The sequence below is a fragment of the Varanus komodoensis genome, unplaced genomic scaffold, assembly GCF_004798865.1.
Source record: "Varanus komodoensis strain SLA01 unplaced genomic scaffold, ASM479886v1 scaffold20_1, whole genome shotgun sequence".
Lineage (NCBI taxonomy): Eukaryota > Metazoa > Chordata > Lepidosauria > Squamata > Varanidae > Varanus > Varanus komodoensis.
Genome location: NW_025335587.1, coordinates 13,038,537 through 13,063,223, shown reverse-complemented (window position 1 = coordinate 13,063,223; position 24,687 = coordinate 13,038,537). Strand labels below are relative to the sequence as shown.

Below are 24,687 nucleotides of genomic sequence, written 5' to 3'. Positions count from 1 at the left end.
CTCCCGACTGGCTCCACCTCCAGCGTAACTTCACGCATCTCCGTCAGGTCCCCAGTGCTCACCCTTGTCCCCTACATTTACCTGCCTCCCCGGCAGAAGGACAGAAGCAAGGCAAAGGCCCTCTCCACGTTCGAACCGTCCCAGGCAGGGGAAGTGCCCCAGCGCAGGGCGCAGGCGGGCTTTCAAACGGGTCGGGACCATCGCAGAAGCTCACGCCAGCTCCCTGGCCTCTGGAACGCTTGCGAGGCCCCAGAGGCTGGCCAACTTTCAGCGTCCCGAACCGACTTGCAGGCACAACGCTTCAGGGGACAAGCTTCAAGAAATGCCCCACGAAAAAGCAGAGGAGTGCGGGAGGGGGCAAAATGAAATTAGCCAAGGTGAACTGAGCCGAGCCGAGCCAGAAAAGCAAGCAAAGGCTGGCCTGAAGAAACCGCTTTTGCCTCGCTTTCAGAATGGAGAAGGTCTCAGAGTGACTGGGAGAGACTGGCAGCAATCATGCCAAGTGCTTCAATTCCCACTTGCCTAACAATTGAGTTAAAACAACTTTTTCCACCAAAGCAGGCGGTCAGAGCGAGGAGAGCTTGCATGGGGAGGCAAGCAGAACTGGGCTTTTGCCTGAAACACTCAGAATCTCGGATCTTCTCTGACCCTGAAAAAAAAATTTCTAGGTTTAGGGGCACCTTGACTTAAACAAACCAATAAATAAATAAATAAATAAACCTCAGAGTTTGTCTGTTGCATCTGGTTCTTCTTGCAAGATCTTTAGTTTCTAAATCAAAAATGAAGCAGATCTGACAAGTCGGCCTGGCCCTGATCTGGAATATATGTTTATTATTGTACAGAGAGCTTTAAAAAGAAAAGCGGCTAACTCAATTTTGCTGATGATTCAGGGACAGGCCTGGAATCAGCAGCTGTAAGTAGCACTTACGCCATGCACCAACAGCCAATAAAAAACTGCATTTTTTTCCAAAAAATTGACCAGAAACTGTAAAGAACCACTGTACGTTAAGAGCAACAAAAGAACCGATTGTGCCCCATTCATTTCACGCCCTGGGAATCAACGGTTAGCATTGTACATGTACCGAGGGTCTGAGACTGTCTTAAAGGAAGGGAGCTTTAAAAAGCAAACGTTTAGGCTCTTAGATCAGGAGGTCCAGAGAAGCAACAAAACAGCTTCCAAGTCAGCACACTTATAGGATGACTCTACAAAAAACATATGCCCGGGGAAATGCAAAACTTCAGCTTCAAAGTGTGCTTGGTCTTACTCCTGTCTCTGCATTTTAAAATGCCAGAGCACACAAAAGTGGCTTTTCCTTTAAGGTTGCAAACTTGCACGTGCGCATGCACACGCACGCACGCACGCACGGGCAATCCTAAACCCCAAAAGCACAGGCTGGAGGGGCCGGGATTCACCCAGGGCTGCCCTGTCCCAGTGAAAGAAATCCCAATGGCAAGGCAGGCTGTGAAGCCGCAAAGGTGCCGCAGTGAGCCCTGTAGAAAACTTCGTGGCGTAAATCTACCCCTAGTGGTGTCGTTGCTCGTAATACATCCCTGAAATGAGGATTGCCAGAGGCAGTGGATCCAAGGCCCGCTCCGTTGCGCCCCAAGGCCCCCAGTCAAAGGCACGGCACGTAAAAATGTGCCAGGACAACTGATCCTACGTGGCCGATCCTGCTAAGGCTTTGGACGAGGCCAACCGTCCGCCATCTTCCCCTTCTCCTCTCTCTGCCAGCCCTGCTGAACTCAGCGCAATGCGCACAACTCCAAGTAGAGATAGGCAATGTTCTGGAAACTCCTCCTCGAAACGGGGTTCACCTCATTCCTTTTCCCAAATGCAGGTGGCTTCTTTCCTGATTAAGAAAAACACACCTTTTTAGAAGTACTTTTTCCCTAATTGAGAAAGGCACATTTCCCCTCAGACTTCAGGAGGTGAAAAATGTGGACTTCAGAAAGGGGGAACATGCATTTGTGTACTCGTACCACGCTGTCCTATTAAAATTATCCAGAGCTATGATCGTCACACCTCTGCAGCGAAGGAGCTGTCTGGCAAAAGGCTGCAGCCACCTTGGAATTCTTGGCCGGCCGATGGGCCACAACTGCCCAGTGGGACCTGCAGCCCAAGAGGGACACCTGTCACAGGTAGCTAGGTGTGCTGCCCATCCTTTCACATCTCCACAGTGCAGTTATGCCTGGCTCACCAGCCATGGGCCAACCAACAAAGACGCCAGAACCCTAGAGGCTATTTTGCCAAGGACGGCACCAAAACAGAAACACAGAAACAGAGCAAGTCAGAAGGGACCTCCCGGGCCATCTAGTCTGACCTCCAGCGCCAGCTGGCTCTGCTCACAACCTGCCCACCATGTGCACATCCAGCCTATCCTTGAACACCCACACCGATGGGGCCTCAACGACCTCCCGTGGGAGCCCATTCCACACCCTCGGGGTCCTGATGGTCAGGAAGTGCTTCCTGGCATCCAAATGGGACCTTGGCTCCCTGAGCTTTGCTCCATTGGAGCGCATCCTGCCTTCCTCTGCAGGGGGGAACAGGTCTCTGCCCACCTCTGTGTGACACCCCCTCACATACCTGTATGTCACCAATAGATCCCCTCTGGGTCTTTTCTCTTCAGGCTGAAGAGACCCAGTTCCCTCAGTCTCGCCTCATACCCCATCCCCTGCAAACTGGCCACCAACCTTGTGGCCCTGCGCTGCACTGACTCTAACCTGGCCAGATCCTTCCTGTAATGAGGGGCCCAAAACTGAGCACAATACTCCAGTTGTGGGTGCACCAGAGTCGTATAGAGTGGTAGTAATACCTCTCTTGATCTCGAAGCCCCTCTTCTGGCTATGCAACCAAGGGTGGCGCTCGCCCTCTTGACCACCGCATCCCACTGCTGGCTCATGTTCAGCCTGCAGTCAACCAGCACCCTGAGGTCCCTTTCACAAGTGCTGCTCTCCAGCCACTTGCCCCCTACCAAGCTGGCATCGGCCTTGTCCTACAGTCCAATCTAAGAACAACACGGTATTTCGAGTTTCCCACTACAACTGTTCCTATTAGACCTTCGAAGACCTTACCCTGCGCTCTACTAAGAAATCCCCCCAATTCCAGAGGACTTCTGCCAACGCGTCTGCTTGCTTACCTTCCTTGGGGGCAGTGGCGGCAGTGGCGGCCGTGGTCGCTGTCCCGCCGGGGCGTCCCACGGGGCTGGAATGCTTCCCAGCCCTGCCAGGAATTTTCAGTCCGCTTGGCTTCAGCATGCTTGCCCGGGTTTCTGGCTTAAGCAAAGGGAAACTGTCTCCTCTACTGAATTCCTTGGCGTCACAGCATCAGGTGTCTCTGCGGCAGGCCCTTTTATCTACCTTCAGAGAGCTGGAGAGGGGAGAAAAACCCACCGTTACAAGAGGCAGGAAAGAAGATCAACTACAGAAGAGAAACTTTAACTGTTGCTTGAAGTCAATGGGATTACGATATTACGTGCTCCAACGGCCCCCTTCTCACGGGGGGCAATCCCCACTTCCCAGTCCTAGAAGCAAGCAATGTGCCTGTTTTCCCAGGGTGTGTGTGTGTGATGCCTTGTCAAGGCACTGCTAGCGTGAGTTGTGAGCGTTGTCATCATTGTCCTGCATCAGCTCCCAAGCCCAGCCCCTGCAAAGTTAGGAAACACACAATCCGGGCACTGTGGTGCTCACGCACATGGAATGTGCTAAGTCTGGCCTGCCCACTCTCCTGAAAGTCTGGGAAATTCTCTGCAGGAAATTTCCGGCTGTCAGCTCAGCCTGCATCACAATGTGTGACTCATGGCCTTCATGGAATCCTGTCTCCTCCACTCGTATCCCTGGCACTTTAAGCAAAAGAAATACTTGCTTTGCTTGCTCTGACAGACACTTTGCCACATCTCCCAAAGACAGAACGAAAACAATACACGGATTTCTTCTGCCACTGTCTGGCTTTCTTTCCCTGATGGAATTCCAGATACCCCCAGGGAATTCCCGGTTGGTCTCCCATCCAAGCACTGACCAGGAGAGGATCTACCCCGATGGATGCAAAATGCACAGACCGCTGTTGAAGCACATGCGAAGGGATGCAGTGTGCTTCCCACTGTGTTTGGAGTATGCGATCTTGTCTCACATTGTGGGAGAAACGGGAAGAGCTGGAAAGGAGAAGGCCGCAGGGAAACGGCCCTTTAATAAGGTGTGTGTCCGTCCGCGCACCACTAAGTTATGTGCAAGTGCAAGAGTGAACAAGGAGAGTTTCTTTTGGGGGGTGCATAAATTGACAGTTTTTCTGGGCCTCTCACAAAAAAACCTGGAAGAAGCAGGGAGGCCATGACACAGGGGCCAGGCTCCCACTTCCCATGGGGCGAAACAGCAGGATCCGTTCCCCACGCGTTCGTCTAACCCGAGGGCAGCCGTGGACACACCACCCCAAATCAGGAAGGCAACACTGCCTATGTGCACAGACGCAAGCTCACGAGCATTTACTATCATGCACAGAGAACTGCACAGCATCTCGTTCTAGCAGAAGCAGCTCCAACCAGCTGACCCGTGTGTCTTTCCAGCTCATCCTTCAAGACTCTTCCCTTCTTATTACTCTGCTTTGAAATGGGACTTGGAAAGGGCAGCCCTTCCAGGAGAGGACCGTGCCTTGTAAAGTAGGTCGCACAGCCACACCGCTCAAGCCCAGGGCCGCCCCCACATCCTGTGGCAGCCAATTCTGTGAGTTAACTCCGGACCACCGCGGAAACACAGTCCTGCTGGGCAGGACTCCGACCAGCATTCGTGGGACCCTCAGGCATCCCCCAAACAAAGCTGTTATTAACACGAAACAAAGACGGCCGTGTCCTCGTGGAGGAAGAAAAGGAGGACGCAGGGAGAGTAGCATGCCAGCTTCGGGAGCGAGGGGAAGATGCCAGAAATCCCGGGTGACTTGCCAACCGAAGATTTTCGCGCTCGGCTAGCGGAAACCAGAAGCGGGAGCTGGTCTTTCTTGATGACCACCGCCTGCCATTCAGAAAAGGCGGCCTGCTTACCTAAGGAGGAGGTGCAAATGCTTGGGGACACGATCCGGCATCGGCAGAGCCCCGACACGAGCTGCAATGCCAGCGCTTGCTCCTTTCTGTTCCCTGCTGTGCGCGTCGCAGAGGACCGGATGCATGAAATTGGCTGTATAAATCAACCGACTGCAGATCTGTTTGCACTTTGCTAGAGGAAGGGATTCCTCCCCCCGCCACCATACACCACCCTCTCTTTCTTTTTTTAAACAGGAAGTGAGACAACACCACGCATGCATGCAGCCACAGAAACACCCACCCCGCAGAAACACCCACCGGCGATGCGAAAGTGGCTGCGGAAGGACCTTGGGCCGTAACACAGTTGCAACACATTTGCTCGGGCATGCCCGGAGAGGAAAGCTAGCGTTTCAAGGCTTTTAAAAGCCTGCTCTCGGCAAGGGCGGCAAAAGAATGAAGGGCCATAAAAGGGGGTAGAATCCAGAACCTTCTGCTCTCTGCAGAACAGGTCACATCGCTGTCGCAAAACTGTCTGCAGACCGGTCCCTGCGTGTCTGAGCCAGGTGGCCAAATTCAAGGCGTGATCCATAAAATCGGCTTGGGGAAAAATTAGAAAGACGTCTTGTCTGGGAGAAACTCCCACGCCTTCCCCATCGACTCCTTTCTGCTAGCAATTATACAGTGCTCAAGGCAGAGACTGGTTCTCCTCCACTCTGCAAAAGGGCCACACACACACACGCACACACACACGGAACAATGACTAATTGAATCACACGCATGCATGGAGGACTGTCAAACAGCATCACTAGCATTCGGCTTCCACCTCTTCCCAACACCACAGTCAAGGCGGCTTACAGCATTAAAATGTCTCTAATCAGAACATAAACAGAAATCTACAAATGTTACACGTATACTTAAATCTGTAGACTAAAAGACCAAACTAAAAAGCCTTCAAAATATAAACACAAAATGGCTGCCCAAACAGAAAAGCCCTGCAGGAGACAGCATTCGATAAAGCAAGGCACTCCGGGTCATATACCACCACCACCACCACCCCCCATCACCACCACCGCTAGTGCCAGAGATGCTTAGCAGCAGGGTCCCCAATTTTTTGGCCCCGGGAGCGTGTTTGGGGGCACAAGAACCTGCCGTGAGCAGCACCACACGGCTGCAACGACCAATCCCATCTTAGCTGCTCTGATCCAGAGGGAGCTGAAGAGGAGCTAGTGCGATGCTAGTGGGCTGGGATGCAGGAGAGTTAGCATGATCAGAGCAGAGCCTGTACCAGGGGATGCAGGCAGAAGGACCATTTGACTGGGTCTCCTTTTCATGGAGGTAGTGACAGATTTTATTTTCCTGGGCTCCAAGACCACCGCAGATGGGGACTGCAGCCGAGAAATTAAAGGACGCTTGCTCCTGGGGAGGAAAGCTATGGCAAATCTAGGCAGCATACTAAAAAGCAGAGACATCACCCTGCCGACAAAAGGGCGTATAGTCAAGGCTGTGGTTTTCCCAGTTGCAATGCATGGCTGTGAAAGTTGGACCATAAGGAAGGCTGAGCACCGAAGGATTGAGGCCTTGGAATTGCGGTGCTGGAGGAGACTCTGCGAGTCCCTTGGACCTCAAGGCAATCAAACCAGTCAGTCCTAGAGGAGATCAGCCCTGACTGCTCTTTAGAAGGCCAGATCCTGAAGATGAAACTCAAATGCTTTGGCCACCTAATGAGAAGGAAGGACTCCCTGGAGAAGAGTCTAATGCTGGGAACAATAAATGGCAAAAGAAGAAGGGGACTGCAGAGGATGAGGTGGCTGGATGGGGTCACTGAAGCAGTCGGCGTGAGCTTGGGTGGACTCTGGGGGATGGTGGAGGACAGGAGGGCCTGGAGGAGTGTTGTCCATGGGGTCACGATGGGTCAGGCATGACTTCGTGAACAACATCACATCACATCACATCTTCATGCAGTAGGAATATCAACAGTTCCTACTGTTCAGCACCGGGTGAAGATCATTCAAATGGGCCGTGATACTGAACACAGACTACAGCACAAGGAAACACTTTTTTCGGCAATCCTCAGTGGATTTGCACAGGAAAACAAAACGAGAGAACCATGCATGAGAGAATAAAGGATCCTTTCTTACAAAGGATTGTGGTGTGCTTTGTTGTATTAAAGTGTTCCTTGGTTAACTACAAATCAGTTAAAATACCACCATTCTGGCAAACCTGTTCCATCGTTTCACAATTTCTTAAATACACCAGGAGAGTCTCCAAAAGAACCGGCCAAGGCCTCTCTTGTTGTCTCAGGAGGCCTGCTAAGAGCTGGGGGTGAGATACCAAGGCTGGATGCTTGGAGGGAAGAGAAGAGCAAAGCAGAGAGAAAAAGGCAGGCAAAGGTCAGCAGGTGGAGAGACGCTGAACTGAAGAGGTGGCGAAGGCTGCCCTCCTCAAGTTATGGAGTCACTTCAAGGGCAGAAAGGGAGAGAAAGACGATGACCCTAACATTTCCCTTGCTTAATTTTATTTTCTTCACATAAACAGAGTACAAAGAGAAGAAAAGTATATGTAAAATAAAGTAGAATAACGTTGCCAAGGGATTTTAAACAAGTGCAACCAGTGCATTCAAACCCACAATTTTCTCTATCTTCCTGTCGTTCAACTCTTTATGGGACCTCAGAAAGGAAGAGGTCATGTTTCTGTACACCAAATTTTCAATCACTTTAAGTCCTCAACTACTTTTTAAAGAACTCCCTTTTGCATCCCATTAACCGTACAGGGTATAAAAGATTGCCGTTTGTCGTTAAATTCTTCCACCAGTCTGCTAGTTAATTTTGCCACCACTGTGTATCCTGCCAGCTTATTTTTTGAGGGCTTTATTTTATGCTTATGGAATGCAGGGAATGGAGAGCTTCCTGGGACGTTCGTGACTGGAGGCCCTGCTCCATGGATCTGGTGAATGCTGAAAAATTCCTGCAGCTCAGAACAACATCTGGCAAGACAACTTCCGAGGAGGAGGAATGACAACAGCCTGCAAACCAGCATTCCCAAACCCGCGGCCCACCTTCTCCATGAACCATAACTTTTGGCCCTGCCCACCTCCAGCCAGCCATGCCCTTTCCTAGAATACTCCATTCCATTCTACCCCCTTTCCCTTCCAAGTGTCACTCCCCTTGGTTCGTTGTGCCCCAGAATTTCTCCTACAGCTTCCCCCTCTCCAAGCTTCCCAACATTATGCGATTATTTTGGCTGTCCTTCCTGCATGCACATCAGCAAGAGATGGAAGGAAATCACACCGATGGGCCAGGGACTGCATGAGGGGCTTGTCTTGCGTCCTGCCCCCCACAACTTGGTCCCCAGGAGAAGAGACTGCTAAATGTTGCATTTCTCAGCTGAGGGTGGCAGTCATGGGAGAAACGCGCAAAGCAGATTTTCTTTCCTCGTATAACGATGTTTAAAAGGGTGCAGAAAAAATGAGTCAACCGGGACTGGATGCTGCCGAACGATCTGGAAGGCAGAGCTGACTTGCTGGCACAATCTGGAATTATCAGCACGAACAAAGGGGATTTTTCCTCCCGCTGCCCCCACACGGTTTTATTTGCTTTACTCCCCCCCCCCCCCGCAACAGTTCCGCTATTGAGTGCTCTGATTTCAAAAGGAGACCTCATTAAGCCAAGTGGAAGGCAGCAAAGCCTTCAGAAAGGGGAGGACATGCCTGCAGACCCCGAATTTGCTTGGCGTGTTCAAAGGAGAAGGAAACTTTGATGCCAGGCAGGTTGTTACACACCTGTCACTTCTTTGGAGGTCTCTGCATGGAATCAGCTCACTGACTTCAAGATCAGCCACTCTGCTGATCAGGCCAGAGAAAGGCACAAGAAGAGCATTTTTAACTTTTATTTATTAGATTTATATCCCACTTTTTTCTTACCAAACTCAGCTTACCTCGTTCTCCTGCTGCTGCTCTCAGTCATATCCCCAAAACAACAACCCTGTGAGGTAGGCTGGGCTGAGAGTCTGAGCCTGGCCCGAAGTCACCCAGTTGGCTGGAATCCGGATCACCTGAGTCCCAGTCCCACGCTCTTAACCACCGCATCACGCTATTCCACAGCCAGTGGCCCCAAGCGTTAAGGACAAATCACCATCTATCTTCACACCAGTCCAAACTGCTGCCAGCAAACCTGCCACTTCTCTTGCACCAGGTAAATTCCCCACCGTGCCTCTTGGATCCTGGCATGAGGCAGTCGGTTCCTTTAAAGGCGAGGGGAACATGGCATCCGCTTTCATACAATTCATATCCTTGGCCGCACAAATAAGAAAACAACCCTGTCATTTCAGCGGCCGTGCGATGCTTCTCCACACAGGAGGAAGATGCTGGCCCCATTTTCATGGCCAAAAAGCCAGGCGGAGGAAGGCCTGTGCAAATGTGCCAATTTAGAAATAACAGCTTTGATAGAAATGTAAGATTTCTCACACCTAATGGAGAAAAATACCCAGGTGACTTGTGTGCCCAGGTATGAAGTAATGGGAAATTTTAACTCTGCCTTAAGTCCCAGCACTGAGAATACACAGGGTGGTTTATTTTGTTGTTGGTCCCTGCTCGTGCCATTTTCTGGTCCTTTGACTTTAACCCAGACTTGGGCTATCAAAATTTATTTAAAATCTTATTTATTTAAAACTTTCCTATACTATCCCATCATAACATCTCGGGACGGTTTACAGCAACACTGAAAAAACAGAATAAAAATAAATGAGGAAAAAATATCACAGCATCCAGTATTCAGTGGACAAAACCAACAATTCCACTATTCGGAAAACCAGAAATTAAAACCATTAAACAATTAAAATATCGGGAGAATAAAAAGGGTTTTGCCTGACGTTGAAAGGAAAGAAGCGTTGGCACCAGGCAAACCTCTCCGGGAAGCAGATTCCACAGTCCACAAAAAAGAGCTGTCCTTTGTAAAGGAGGCCACGAGGCCACCCTCTGCAGACACAGCGCTGCCCCAGAGCCCAGGTTTCTCTGGGGGGCAACGCCTGCCTTTTAGACCACCCCGCAGGCTTCGTGCACCCCAGAGTAGCATCACTCCAGAGCTGGGGGTCTTGATGTGGCACTTAGGTCACCAGACCACTTGCCAGCCGCACCTGCTTAAGCTGTAAACCAAAAGACGCTGCAACTGCAAATCCTGGACAAAAGCGCGATTGACTTCGAGAAGTGAAGGCTGCATCCAAAGCGAGGCTGGGAGCCCCGTTCTCGACTTCAGTTCTGTGGATCATGTTACAGCACCCCTATCCTACCAACCGTTTCACGCAATAGAAGAATAACTGACAACCTAAGCGCCTCTCTGTGCCCATAAATCACATCTCTCCAGGCTGCAAGCTCCGAACTTGGCATGCCGTGTCATCTCCGAGATGGTCCGCTCTTCTCAAAAGATTCCCACAGTATCTGCTCTTGCTTCCTGCCTCTGGGTCTCTCTTCCTTTAGGAATGCTGCCTCTTCTTCCCCTGCAGGACCAGCTTCCAAGATTCCTTATTCCTGGAAGTGCTTCGTTTGCCAATCGCAACCATCCTCAACTTGGCCACCCCCCATTGTTTTGGACTACAGAACCCAGCATTCCTGGCTACTGGTAAAGCTGCTGCAGGACCCACCTGGTAGGGCCAAGGTTCAGCAAGGGAAGGGGGAGACGCCACCATGGGAGGTCCACCCGCGAGAGCTGCAGGGCCTTCCACCAGCCTGACCCCGCCGGGCGCTTCGGACAGGCCTCCTCCAACTTGCCAATTCCCCCTTAAGCCACCATCGCCTCTCGCCGTGCCAAGTCCTACGGCTTAGATACGCACAGCTTGCCGGCTTCTTGCCTGGATTCCCACCCCTGAGAAAAATCCTTCCACTGGTATGCGTATGAATCGAAAACTAAAATCTGTTTGCTTCTCTCCTTGGCAGAGATTGCTTGATTTGTATGAAAATCAAGCCAACACATACAATTCATTGGATATATTTTGTTAAGTCAGCAGCAATCCCCAAAACTGATAAAATGTCCCAGCCAGAGCTTAATTTAGCTGTTCACATTGCTATGCACCCCGTTGCCAGGATCTTCTCCAGCGCGGAAGAAACCTCCTATATCTCACAACTGAGTTGGCACAGGCTGGCCATGATCTTGCTTGTATCAAAGCCATTTCCACTGACCCAACTAGCCCAAAATGGCATCCTGCTCTGACTGCCACCAATTCCCTCGCTTTCCTTTTCCCCAACAAAGCACATTTCGCGCCAATGAACAAAAACTCCTCCACTGCCCTGGGGGCATTTATCAGTCAAGATTCCTCACCTGCAAATTCAGTCTTAACTGGCATTGTTTCCTGCATCTTGAGAGGTAATCACAAATCGGGTGAACAATTCAGAAGCCGATCACCCTTGCCTTCCACCCACACCTACAATCAGGTGAGATCCCATCTTAATGTTTTACATCAGTAAGATAAGCGCACTGCTCTTCCAAACATCGACCAAGTTGCAGCTCAGTCTGAGTAAACGAACTTCCTTGAAAATCAATTATTGAAAAGCACAAAACCCAAACCCGATAATAAGATAAAGCTGTTTGCTTTCCTCGCCACTGTCACCAACAAAACCCTCTAAAAGAAGTATTTCTGCAGTGAAATTGCTCAAGAAAGACGGGTCAGCCAGTCGTATTTTGATCCACTCATTTAGAGCCCAATTAAATTTGAGTTTCTCTCAAGCTCTACAATGGTTTACGTTAGCAAAAGCGACACTTCCACTTCCTGAGGATAATTCCTGCTGACAAGAGTGATGTCTGTGATTATTTTCTAAACATTTGAACTTATTGATATGATTAATTTCATTTACTACCCAATATTATTTATTTATTTATTTATTTATTTATTTATTTATTAAAACATTTTTATGCCGCCCCATTTGCCGAAGCCTCAGGGCGGCTTACAACAATAAATTAAAACATCATAAATAACATTTTAAAATATATACATTAAAATAAAATACAAATATACAATATAAAATAAGCCACCCTGGCCAGATAAAATTCAATAATATTAACATTTAAAATGCTGCTTAAATAAAAAGGTCTTCGCCTGGCGCCGAAAAACAAATAACGACGGCGCCAGGCGGACCTCTCTGGGGAACGCGTTCCGTAACTTAGGCGCCACCGCTGAGAAGGCCCTCCTCTGAGTACTCACCCTCCTAATTTCCTTCACGGAGGGTTCCTGGAGAAGAGCCTCTCCCGCCGATCTCAAGGGACGGCCAGGCATATATGGACATAAGCGCTCCTTCAGGGAACCAGGACCCAAGCCGTTTAGGGCTTTATAGGTCATCACCAACACCTTGAATTGGGCCTGGACAATAGTTGGAGCTCTCCGGCTCGTTCATAACAATTAGCATCATTAGTAACCATAGTAAAAATGGATACAAGAAAATACTGATACAAGAAAGTTGCCACCCTGTGCAACATTTAGAACAGTGTAAAAGTCCAATGCACGCCTGTTAAAATGTTGCACAGCAATATCAGAGGCTACCACTGGGTCCAATGTTCGCAATCCCATTATGTCTGCATTTAGTCCTGTGTACTAAGGCAGGCTTAAGGCGTAAGACTAAGACCGATCCTCTTGCAATCAAACGGTGCATGAAGGAAAGATCAGAAGGCTTGGAGGAACCCAGGTTTTGCAGGAACTCTTAAAAAGTCTTTGAGGGAGGAATCCTAAAAAATGACGTGGAAAATGCCCAGGTGGTGCAGAAAACCGGCTGACTGATGAAACATGCAGGAGCGCCCCCTTCCTATGTGCCCCCCGCCCCTTGAGATCTGAGGCAGGGGTCCTGCTCCAGGAGCCCTCCTTGAAGGGTGATGACCTGGAGAAGGGCCTTCTCTGTGGTGGCGCCCCGACTGTGGAATCTGTTGGCAACATATAGGTATGTTATTTCATTATTCTATTATTGATGTTATTCTATTCTATGTTTGTTTATTCTCTTTGTAAGCCACCCCGAGGCTTCTGCAATGGGTGCAGCATAAAAAAGTTATAAATAAATAAATGTGAGGGGGTGCCACACGGAGGTGGGCAGAGACCTGCTTTCACCTGCAGAAGAAGGCAGGGCATAATGCAGCAAAGCTCAGGGAAACAAGATTCAAGGTGGATGCCAGGAGGAATTTCCTGGTGGTTAGGACCCCGAGGGTGCGGAATGGGCTTCCACGGGAGGTGGTTGAGGTCCCATCGGTGCGGGTGTTCAAGGACAGGCTGGACATGCACATGGCGGGCACATCATAAGCAGAGCCGGGGGTCAGACTAGATGGCCCGGGAGGCCCCTCCTGACTCACTCAGTTGCTATGTTTCTACAGCTGGCTTCAGCTCCTAGTCCAGTTAGATTCTGCACACGGAATGGGGGGCAGTCACCACAGACTCCTAGAACAGCAGAGTTGGAAGGGGTCAAGAAGGCCATCGGGCCCAGCCCCCTGCCCAGGGCAGGACTCCCAGCTGAACCATCGCTCTCAGAGGGCTGTCCAGCTGCATCTTGAATGCCTCCAGGGTGGGAGAGCCCACCGCCTCCCAAGGTCTTGGGTTCCATTGCTGCATGGCTCTAACAGTTCGGAAGTTCTTCCTGATGCCCAGCCAGAAAAGGGCTTCCCATAACTCCAGCTCGTCATTCCAAATCCTGTGGTCTGGGACGATCCAGAAGAGATCCTGGCCCTGCTCTTTGGGACGATGGGCTATCCCACCTGAGGGCCGCCTCCTCCTCTCCAGGCTCAACATGCCCGATCCTTCAACCCTCTCGCTTTCACCTCAAGCAGCAGAGCAGAGCAGCCAAGGTGATGTTCCACCCTAGCAATATGTGCCGACGTTCATCAACAAGGAGGGAGCTATTGTATTTTTGTCCTGCCCTTCATTCACTTTAGACTACAGCTTCCACCATTCTCCAGACAGCACGGTGAGTGCTGATGGGAATCGTAGCCTAAAACTGTAGTCTAAAATGCTAGCAAGATGCGAGCAGGAGACAGGCCTTTCCCCTCCCGACTGGCTCCACCTCCAGCGTAACTTCACGCATCTCCGTCATGTCCCCGGTGCTCATCCTTGTCCCCTAAATTTACCTGCCTCCCCTGCAGAAGGACAGAAGCAAGGCAAAGGCCCTCTCCACGTTCGAACCGTCCCAGGCAGGGGAAGTGCCCCAGCGCAGGGCGCAGGCGGGCTTTCAAACGGGTCGGGACCATCGCAGAAGCTCACGCCAGCTCCCTGGCCTCTGGAACGCTTGCGAGGCCCCAGAGGCTGGCCAACTTTCAGCGTCCCGAACCGACTTGCAGGCACAACGCTTCAGGGGACAAGCTTCAAGAAATGCCCCACGAAAAAGCAGAGGAGTGCGGGAGGGGGCAAAATGAAATTAGCCAAGGTGAACTGAGCCGAGCCGAGCCAGAAAAGCAAGCAAAGGCTGGCCTGAAGAAACCGCTTTTGCCTCGCTTTCAGAATGGAGAAGGTCTCAGAGTGACTGGGAGAGACTGGCAGCAATCATGCCAAGTGCTTCAATTCCCACTTGCCTAACAATTGAGTTAAAACAACTTTTTCCACCAAAGCAGGCGGTCAGAGCGAGGAGAGCTTGCATGGGGAGGCAAGCAGAACTGGGCTTTTGCCTGAAACACTCAGAATCTCGGATCTTCTCTGACCCTGAAAAAAAAATTTCTAGGTTTAGGGGCACCTTGACTTAAACAAACCAATAAATAAATAAACCTCAGAGTTTGTCTGTTGCATCTGGTTCTTCTTGCAAGATCTTTAGCTTCTAAATCAAAAATGAAGCAGATCTGACAAGTCGGCCTGGCCCTGATCTGGAATATATGTTTATTATTGTACAGAGAGCTTTAAAAAGAAAAGCGGCTAACTCAATTTTGCTGATGATTCAGGGACAGACCTGGAATCAGCAGCTGTAAGTAGCACTTACGCCATGCACCAACAGCCAATAAAAAAAACTGCATTTTTTCCCCAGAAACATTGACCAGAAACTGTAAAGAACCACTGTACATTAAGAACAACAAAAGAACCGATTGTGCCCAATTTAAGACTAAAAGATCTGGAGAACTCTTTTTAAGAAACAACTGTTATGCTCTAAACCTTATCATATTAATCCGTTAATATTTATTTAGTCAGGGAAAATGTTAGAATAATTTTTACCAGTTATATAGCATTTTAGGTTGCTCAAAGCACTTACAAACATATTACATTAGTTTTTCAAGTTTTTACTAGCTCTGTAATTCCGAGTAGCTGTTTTTACATGTGGAGTTGTTAATTGCCTGTCTTTTGAATTCTGCAGCCCTACTCTTTTCATCAGAGATCTTTTAGGGCGGGGGAAAGCAACCCCCCCCCCCATGAAAGAGGTCAGCATTGCAGTCCTCAAATTGTAAATGGGGCACTCGAAACTGTAGCCCATGTGCCTCCATCCTCTTGGATCCTACCAGGCAGAGAGCGCCTTCACTCCCAAAGGCACCAGACTCCTAGCGCTCTCTTCCCTCTTCCCTCATCAGGAAGAAAAGAAAAATGAGGGAAGCAGATGCGAGATACAGCGGACGGCGCAGAAATGCCCACACCTGAAGCCTACCAGGGTTGGCACGCTCAGAGCCCCATCCAGGGGGCAATTCAGACGGCGCTCTTCCAGCACACGTTTCTTTGCTCAGCATGTGTGAATCCACTGCAGCATTTCCCTCCCGTTTGTGCCGTAGCTCCCGCCCGGTTTGTGTTTAAATAAACGCCACATGGAGAGCCGAGGCGACCTTCCCCCCTACTCCCATGTCACTCTGTAGGTCACCTAAAGGCCCGTCTCTGTCTAGACAAGTGACCCATTTCGCTGCATGCCAAGAACCCCAAAGAGCAATTGATTGCATGCGTCCTGGGTCTGACCTTGGGAGGCAGCGGGCAACAGAGGGAGGGGGAATCAAGTCACCGTGGCTTGCGCATTCTCCTTCTCCTGCCCCATCTTCTAGCACCCGGGGCCTTGGGCATTTTAGGTCCACTTCCCTCTTCTGCTAGGCTTAGGGCAGCCTTCCCCAACAAAGATGTTCTGGACTACACCTCCCATCATCCTTAGCCAGCGTGCTAGCCCAAAACGTTCAGACTGCGCTTGCTTCGCAAAGGCCCACCTTGAATTGTATTTTTGGTATCAACTGAGCCGTATATTTTGCGCATGTACAAGAATTATGCCAAAGCGTGCTGAATTGCATAACAGACAAAGGAATCTCTCCAACTGACTGAACGCCTTTGAATTGTGGTGCTGGCGGAGACGCCTGCGAGTCCCTCGAACTGCAAGGCGATCGAACCGGTCAGTCCTAGAGGAGATCAGCCCTGACTGCTCTTTGGAAGGCCAGATCCTGAAGATGAAACTCAAATGCTTTGGCCACCTAATGAGAAGGAAGGACTCCCTGGAGAAGAGCCCGATGCTGGGAAGGATTGAGGGCAAAAGAAGGAGGGGACGGCAGAGGATGAGGTGGCTGGATGGGGTCCCTGGAGAGGTGGGTGTGGGCTTGGGTGGACTCCAGGGGATGGTGGAGGCCAGGAGAGTGGAATGTCGTCCATGGGGTCACGATGGGTCAGACGCGACTTGACAACTCGCAACAACGATCTTGCAAAAAGTTCCTCCAAGGATCAAGGATTCCAGGCTCACAGGTGATGCCTCTGCATGGCTTGGGGCCACAGTACCTGATGGAATGCCTCCCCCAGGTGCTATCTACCTGGACACTGCAAGCAAGGCCTGATGCCTGCCCCTGGCAGCCACCTCCAAAGGAGGCTTGATTGGCAACAACAAGGAGAAAGGTCTTTAGTTGTGGAATTAACTCCCTCCTGCGGCCCACCTGGCACCAACCAGGTTACAGAGGTTACAACTGCCCTCTACCCGCAGGACATGTAATTACTTTACTGGGGGTTTAACTGCTTAATAAGGTCCTGAGCATGACCTCGCTTGAGTTACTGTGATGTTTAAATGTGTTTTAAATCTGATTTTTAAATTCTGCATGATAAATCTTTTATGATGTTTTAGAATTCATACTTTATGCTGCATTTTTAATGTGTCATTGTAAACCAGCCAAAAGTGCTTCGGCTTTTGGGTGAATTAAATAAATAAATTAAAATAAATTAAAAAGTGTCTCTGAATGCACTCACAGTGGCCAAAGAACCTTCCGGAAGGCATCTGGGGGGCTTGGATAGAAGATGCTGACCTAGATGGGCCCAATCCAGCATGGCGCTGCTTAACAGAAACACCAGAGATGGAGGCTGTATACTGTGGAGTACCAAAAGCAGGGGCCAAGCATCCCTCAAAGGTCTGTTGCTCCCTTCCTGTTCAGTTTGGAGACCGCCTGGAAAGATCGGCTGCCCACTGCCAGAAGCAGGAAGCTGGGGCTAGATGGACCTTTGGCCTGCTACCACAAAACTGCTGTGAAGTTAAGATACACCTGAGAAAATGCATTTCAGAAGCCAAGCAGCTGCGTAGCCCCTTGGCTGCCTCCATGGCCAGAAAGCAGACAAACTCGGTGAAGACAAGCTGGCATGCATGGATCTGAGCAGCTTCTTGAGCTTCAGGTTCTGAGTTACCTTCAGTATTGGTGTTGTGTGGGGCTTTAACCATGATTGTTAAAATCAATCAATTTATTAATATCTGTCTTCCTTGAAGACTGTTCCTTCTTCCATGGTTCAGGTCTTCAGATAAAGACACTGGAAAAGCATAACATTCTCCATTTGGACCAATCAAAAACATGTTGACACATGGCCTTTAATTTTTCTTAATGCAATTTTAGGATGCTTTTGTTTTGCTATTGTATTCTGTTGCATTTATTAACTGTTGTTCACCAGAGAGCTTCAGCCATAAAGTAACTTAAATAAGATATAATAAAACCCAGCCATCTCCCTGTTAGATGCAGGTAAATCAGAAAGGGTCCAGAGGAGGGTGATAAAAATGATCCAGGGTTTGGAAACACTGCCCTGGGAGAAGAGACTGGGAGAACTGGGCATGTTCGGCCTTGAGAAGAGAAGACTGAAGGGGGGACATGGTATTGCTCTATAAGTACCTCAATGGCTGTCACAAAGAGGAAGGTCAAGATCTCTTCTCACTGATACTAGACTGTAGGACACGGAATAAGCAGTTCAAGTTGCAACAACCCAGATCCAGGCTGGACATCAGGAAAAAGCTTCCTCACTTCCTGTCAGAGCAGTGCAGCAGTGGAACCAGGGGCCCGGAGAGGTGGGGGGCGCTCCCCCACTGGGGACTTTCGAAAAGAAACTGGGCGGTCACCTGAGCGGGATGGTGTGACTCGGTGTCCTGCAACAGCAGGGGTGGGACTGGATGGCCTTCATGGCCCCTTCCGACTCCACCACTCTGTGGTTCTGTTTTCCTAGTCTGCAGCCACTGCTCCTCATACCTTGCTAGGCTCCCCTGACAATAACCAAGTCTCCACCCCGCCCTCACCTTCACCTGCAGGATGTTGCCATGACTTCCCAGTTCCATCCCATCTCCATCCGGGCGAGGCTGGAGGAGGCCCGGTGGGACCCAAACGACAGTATTCTGGAGCCTAGCCGTGAAGAGCTTCAAAGGTAATTACCAGCGCCTTGCACTGCATCCAGAAATCCATTGCAGCCCCACACTGCAGAAACCGAGCCCGGAAGTTACTGGCGCACACAGGAGGCAAAGATGCACTATAATCGAAGCTACACATGCAGGGGAAGCATCCATTTCACCCAAAGCAGAGCGTTTATCCGTAAGGGCAGGGCTCCTGAGGTGCATTTTGCCTTTGTTTCCTACCATCTTCCTCCCTCCCCTCGGGAACCGTGGCTCCCTTTCCAAAGCCAGCTGAGCTTCTCACATCTCCCGGCAGCCACCAGCTCTCTCCAACACAGACTGCAGGGTAAACAAGGCGCATGAGCAAGGGCATCCAGCCCCGCTCAGAGAAGTGGGACCAGGCAAGAGCATCACAGACACCGGCGTCTAATCAGAGAGCCCCTGAGCACAAAGAGGGAGTCGTAGCTCACGGCTGGGGTCATTCAGAGAAACATTTCGATGTATCGATGCACCTGTGGTCCAAACCTCGAGAGCATGCAGAACTGCACTGGAAGAGAAAGGCACATTCGCATCCTTGGCCGGCTGGCTCAGGGACTCCTCTACTCAGAAAAGACACACCTGAGCTAAGACTCCAAAGACACAGGGGCTGGGAGGAGCCCAGGTCAGAGGCGGCACTCTGGCCTTGGGAGGGGGAGTTGGAGATCCAACTCGAACCCTCTAGCAACTGGCAGGTGAAGACCACCACCGCCTGCGCTCCGAGGCTGGAAAAATGACCCTGGAGGAGGAGGAAGAGGGAGGGCATCTGGCTGGGTGCAGAGGGGAAGAGGCCAAGATGCCGACTGCCTGAGCTGCCCACAGCCTCTTGCGTGGCTCTCCATCGAGGTGGTATGGTGAGCCAGGTTTGCTAAGCAGGAAAGGCACGGGCCAGCACCTGGATGGGCGACCACACAGAGCCATGGACTGGACGCGAGGCCTTGACCAGCCCCTTCCTACTCTCCTTCTATTCCATTGCATTCCACTCCATTCCAAAATGCCCCCACTGGACAGCACAGCAGAACTCAGCATCCCAAAATTTGCAAGCTGCGGGGGCAGACCAGACAGGACGTCACACGTGCAAACACAGACACGCTGCCGCCGTGTCTGGCTGCGACATTGCGCAAAGCCACCAAGTCTATTGAAAGAGTATGAATTATTCCCACTTAACTTTGCGAACGCAGCTTGCAAAAAAAAGAAAGAACTTGGGTGCTTCTCAGGTGAAGTGCACCATGGGACATGGAGTTTTTGCACCCAGCCAGGGCGTGTGGGAAGAGCTCGGGAGGTTCGTATGTATGGCTGTGAAAGCTGGACCATAAGGAAGGCTGAGCGCTGAAGGATTGAGGCCTTTGAATTGCAGTGCTGGAGGAGACGCCTGCGAGTCCCTTGGACCGCAAGGTGATCAAACAGGTCAGTCCTAGAGGAGATCAACCCTGACTGCTCTTTGGAAGGCCAGATGCTGAAGATGAAACTCAAATACTTTGGCCACCTAATGAGAAGGAAGGACTCCCTGGAGAAGAGCCTGATGCTGGGAACGATTGAGCGCAAAAGAGGAAGGGGGTGGCAGAGGATGAGGTGGCTGGATGGGGTCACTGGGACGGTGGGTGTGGGTTTGGGCTGACTCCGAGGGATGGTGGAGGACAGGAAGGCCTGGAGGAGTGTTGTCCATGGGGTCGCGATGGGTTGGACGTGACTTCGCAACTAACGATAACAACAAAACTTGCAGATGTTCCACTACAGGGGAAGAGTGGTTAAGCTCTTAAGTGGTTAAGGTGGCGTATCTATTATGCGTCCAATGGAAAAACTCTCTTTAGAGAGATAATTCATGGTCTCATGAGAAAGACCAGAAAAAAGTGTGCTTAAAGTGAATGAGTCTATTTACATGCTTGTAGTCTTTTTGGTCTACTTTAAAAAGAAAACAATCAACAGAATACTTTTATTAGGAGTCAGAACCAACCACAAAATTACCAAGAGCCAACTGTTTCAAAATTGTTAGCAGGCTTTTTGTAGGTCTGAATTAGTATGTTAAAGAAAAATGACAATAAAGGATATTGTTTGGGGAATAGGACAGAAGCCCAATGCAGGCTCTGGCATCATTTTAGAATATGGGGAATTTATTTAATAGGGTTCACACACGTGGGGAGGAATCCTTTTCTGCTATAAACATGAGAGGGGACCCCTGCTAGAAAATTTTATTGGGTCCCCAAAACTGGGTTTGGGCCTGGCAGTTAATGCCTGTTGTTTCCCACTGAGGAAAGCTGCTTATTTCTGGGTGGGTGTTGCAGGTTGTTTGGGGGCTTCTGTGGGTGTACAAGCTGCTATTTATTCTCTATTTGCATTGCACCATTTTTCCTGCAAGGAAGCCGAGCAGCTTACACGGCCAACCTCCCCTCTACAACAACCCTGTGAGGGAGGTCAGCTGAGACTGCCCAGTTACCCAGTGAACTCCATGGCTGAGTGGGGACTCGAACCCAGACCTCCTGAGTCCTTGTCCAGAGCTCTAACCACTACACCACACTGCCTTTAGCACAGAGATAAACCATCTTCCCATTCAAAATGAAGGGAGATGGGGCATCAGGAATGGCAACACTGGTGCCCATAAGCATGCCTTAGCAGGGTCTTCCCAGGTGTGGCACCCTCCAGATCTGTTGGATTACAACCCCTCTCACTTCCCGTCATGTTGGAGGCCACCACAGAGAAGACCCTGTTGAAAAAGGTTGCATAAAATCTTCAACGGCTCCATGAAGTGTAATAGTGCCCAAAGACTATGCCAGTATTTATAGGATTTCTAGCATTCCCACTGAAAGACATAATGCAGCGATTCTGCCTTTTCCTCCTTAGGGGAATTTGTACGCTGCAAGGGAAAGACGACATCCCAACCCCATGTAACATTTACTGCTTTTCTACACAAGATAGTTGTGGCTGACTCATCATGCCCTAATCACAGCTGTTTGCAGGTTCTTTAGACTATGTTGCATTGCTTCACTTTTATTCTGCCTTTGCACAACACTTTCAGAGAATAATGAAAGCAAGCACAAAAGCTTGGTCCACTTGTGCTATTCTGCTATAGCACAGTGCCACCTAGCGTTTAAGTAGTGCAAAAGCAGGAAAGGAGCCGTTCTTTGCGCAGTCCTCAGATCTAAATACCAGGGCAAAAGCAAAAAAGATCTCCATAAGTCAAGGAGAGGCACAAACATCCAGAATCACCCCACCTCAGCTCAGATATCCCAAGAAAGGACGTGAAGAGCTGCACTCAGTTACTTTTGTCTCCTCAGAGCCAAGAGACTCAGATCAGGTTGCAACAAGAATGCACAACTGGCTGAACTCAACCTGCTCCTCTCAGTTTCCCAAGTTGCGGGTTGTTTTTGTTCTGTGTCGCTGGATCATCTCTGACTTACAGGGACCCTACGAATTAGTGTCCTCAAGGAGTCCGATCCATGACATGCTTCCAGCTCTTGTCTGGGGCTTCCAGGCTGGGGCTTCCTCGATGGAGACGACCCACCTCTTAGTTGGCCTTCCGCCTTCGGCTTGCCTTGCCCCCGCGCGATTGTCCTCTCCAGGTAGCCTGGCCTTCTCATGATGTGCCCCACGTCTCTGTTTTATCACTTTTGCTTCCAGGGCCAGTTCTGTCTTGATTTGATCAAGGACCCCTTCTTCATCTTTCTATCAATCCAGGGTATCTGCAAAGCTCTCCTCCAGCACCATGATTTGAACACATTCATCTCCTTCCAGCTGCTTCTTCCCTGTCCAGCTTCCACGCCCACACAAAAAGATTGGGAATACAAGGGCGTATAATTTGCCTTCATCCGCAGTGAAATGCCCTCACAGTTGACGATCTTTCTACACCAAAGATACTTTGCCGCCTACGACAAAGCACCAAACAGTGGTGTTCCCCACACCCTCATCCCACCTGTTCAGACCAGGAGCTGGATCTTCCCACAGCACCAGGGATGAAGCACGATATTTCAGCTTACCCGAGTGGCTGGTTAACTCAGTCAGCCCAGGAAAAGCTCCTGAATGCAAAGTTCTGGCTGCCAACGGGGGCAACAGCTTCTGCCCCTCCATGCTCTCCAGCCACCGCTGCCTGAAGCACCTTCCTCGCACTGCCCAATGGCAGAGCCAGCCCTGTTTATGGAGTGAACAGCCACCTGGCAAAGGGATTCTGGCTGGGAAAAGAGGGAGGAAACCTCTCCCCCGTGGGCAGTTTAAGACTGCGATCCTGCCAAAGACCTAAACCCAAAGGGGCAATCTCATGGATACACAAATAGATCACTGAGGGATTCTGGGAGCTGGAGGACAAGTGTAAGATTATGCCCTGAGTCGCATCTCCTGGTTCAACTGCAACTCCAGAACCCGTCCAAAACTCAGCTTTCAGATTCTAAGACCAGCAAGTTCTTTTTTAACGAGTGTGTGAAGCCACATAGATTCGGGAGTCTAGCATTGCTTCGTGGTTATTGGCTAACCCCTGGGTTTTTAAACAAAGTTACTGTTGGGGAAAGTGCTTTTTGCAGGGTGACCGTGCACATTTCAGACGCTTTGACGGACAGAGATTGCTTTCACAAGCACAGACATGCTGGTCGTGTAAATATTATGCCCATTTTACAGGCGGGGAATTGCGGCTTCGAGGGGGAAGATTCTCCCAGAAATGTCAAAGCTTTGAATGTCATTCAGAGCTGCATCCTACTGAGGAAAGACAGCGGTCCCACTGGCCAGTCCATCCTTGCAGGAATTCACCCTCCCTGCCCTGGAAGCTTTCCACCCTACTCCAAAAAGCAGTCGGAAGTTACTACAAGGACAAACGCAGGGGTACTTGCTCATACGGATGCACGTTTGCATCAGCTCAGATTTTAAAGGCGGAACGGCTGACCCATCCAGCACCAAATCTCGATCCCGCGCAAGCACAGGGGAGCTTTCTGGGGTGAAAGAAGCAGTCTTTTGCACATGCCCAGAAGCCCTACATCTCTTATTCCTACTCAGCACGGAAAACGGGCTTTGACTTGGGGTGTGTTCAGCCCCGTATTCACAATACCAACGGCAACTGCTGGTCTTGCCAACCAGCCCCACCTCAAGCGGAGCCAGGCATTTCCACACTTGTCACAACAATAAAAAAAAAAAAAATGTACCCAGGTAGGATTCTGCAAGCAGTGGTGTAAATAGATTAACCATGATGGGGAGTGGGGAGTGGGGAACTGGGACCCATTACCATTGGATATTTTCATCAGAAAAAACGCATGGTTTTCTAACAATATCTTCCCCCCATTTATTCTATAACCCTTGGTAATATCATTTCCCCCTACCATTTTCATCTCCTCCTCCAAATCTGGAAACAGAGGGCTTTAAAAAGCCCCGACGCTGTCTTCCTCCCTTTTCCATCCCCAGCCACACAAAATCCACCCCATAATAAGATCCCTGCCTTCGCCGGGTTCCACACAAGGACAAAGCTCCTGCGCGGCGCAGGGAGGAGCGGCGCGCAGGGCTGGCCCCGAGCGCGCTCGGATCCTGCGTCTCGGCGGCAGAGCGGCGCAAGGGGACCTGCTCGGCGCCTTTCCCCCGAGCTGGTCCCGGCCCAGGGGGCTCCTCCGCCCGCCCGCCCGGCTCTCCACTCCCTTGCCGCCGCCTGCAGTGCTCGGGAGTCCCTCCCGCAAGCCGCCCGTCGGGGCAGCGCTGGTTGCGCAAAGCCCCCGTTGCCGGCACCCCACCCAAAAGGGAGCTCCTTCCACCCTGCAGAAATGCCCGGCGGAGAGGAGCCCCCCGGCCGCTTCCCCCCTCCTTTGTTGCTGGTGCAAGCAGGAGGCTGCTCCCCCCGCGCGCTTCCCCGCCCTCTCTCGCTCCGCAGCCCGCGCCCTGCGCTCACCCTCTTCCTGCCATCCATGCAGCCCCGAGCCGGGGACGCAGACGGGGACGGGGCCGGGCCAGCGCCGCTCTCCGCCCGGCTGGCTTAGGCCACGCCGCAAGCCCCGCTCGCGCCCGGGAAGCCAGCGAGCCGGGGGCGGGCGCGGTCCGCGGGGGGGGCGCCGGCCACTCCCTGCAGCATGGACGCGGCCGCCGCCGCCGCTGCCCGCGAGAGTCACGAGGCGCAGGGACGCGGCGCGGGCGGCCGGGCGCGGGCAGGGGCGGCGGGATCCG

At 50.9% G+C, this 24,687-nt stretch overlaps 1 protein-coding gene across 2 annotated transcripts in view; it reads right to left on the bottom strand.

The window, feature by feature from the left end:
- Positions 1-24,481, bottom strand: part of CLIP2 (CAP-Gly domain containing linker protein 2) — a 75,317-nt gene extending 50,836 nt beyond the window's left edge. Inside the window, exons 1-2 of one of the 2 annotated variants that reach the window (XM_044429812.1) lie at positions 24,416-24,481; positions 3,138-3,367 (exon numbers count right to left, since the gene is read on the bottom strand). In XM_044429812.1, the coding sequence (XP_044285747.1) occupies positions 3,138-3,255 (118 nt within the window). In that variant the 5' untranslated portion in view covers positions 3,256-3,367; positions 24,416-24,481. Of the gene's footprint in view, positions 1-3,137; positions 3,368-5,027; positions 5,101-24,415 lie in introns of those variants that run through there. The other variant, XM_044429811.1, reaches the window with a different exon arrangement.
- Between the last annotated feature and the right edge of the window lie 206 nt (positions 24,482-24,687).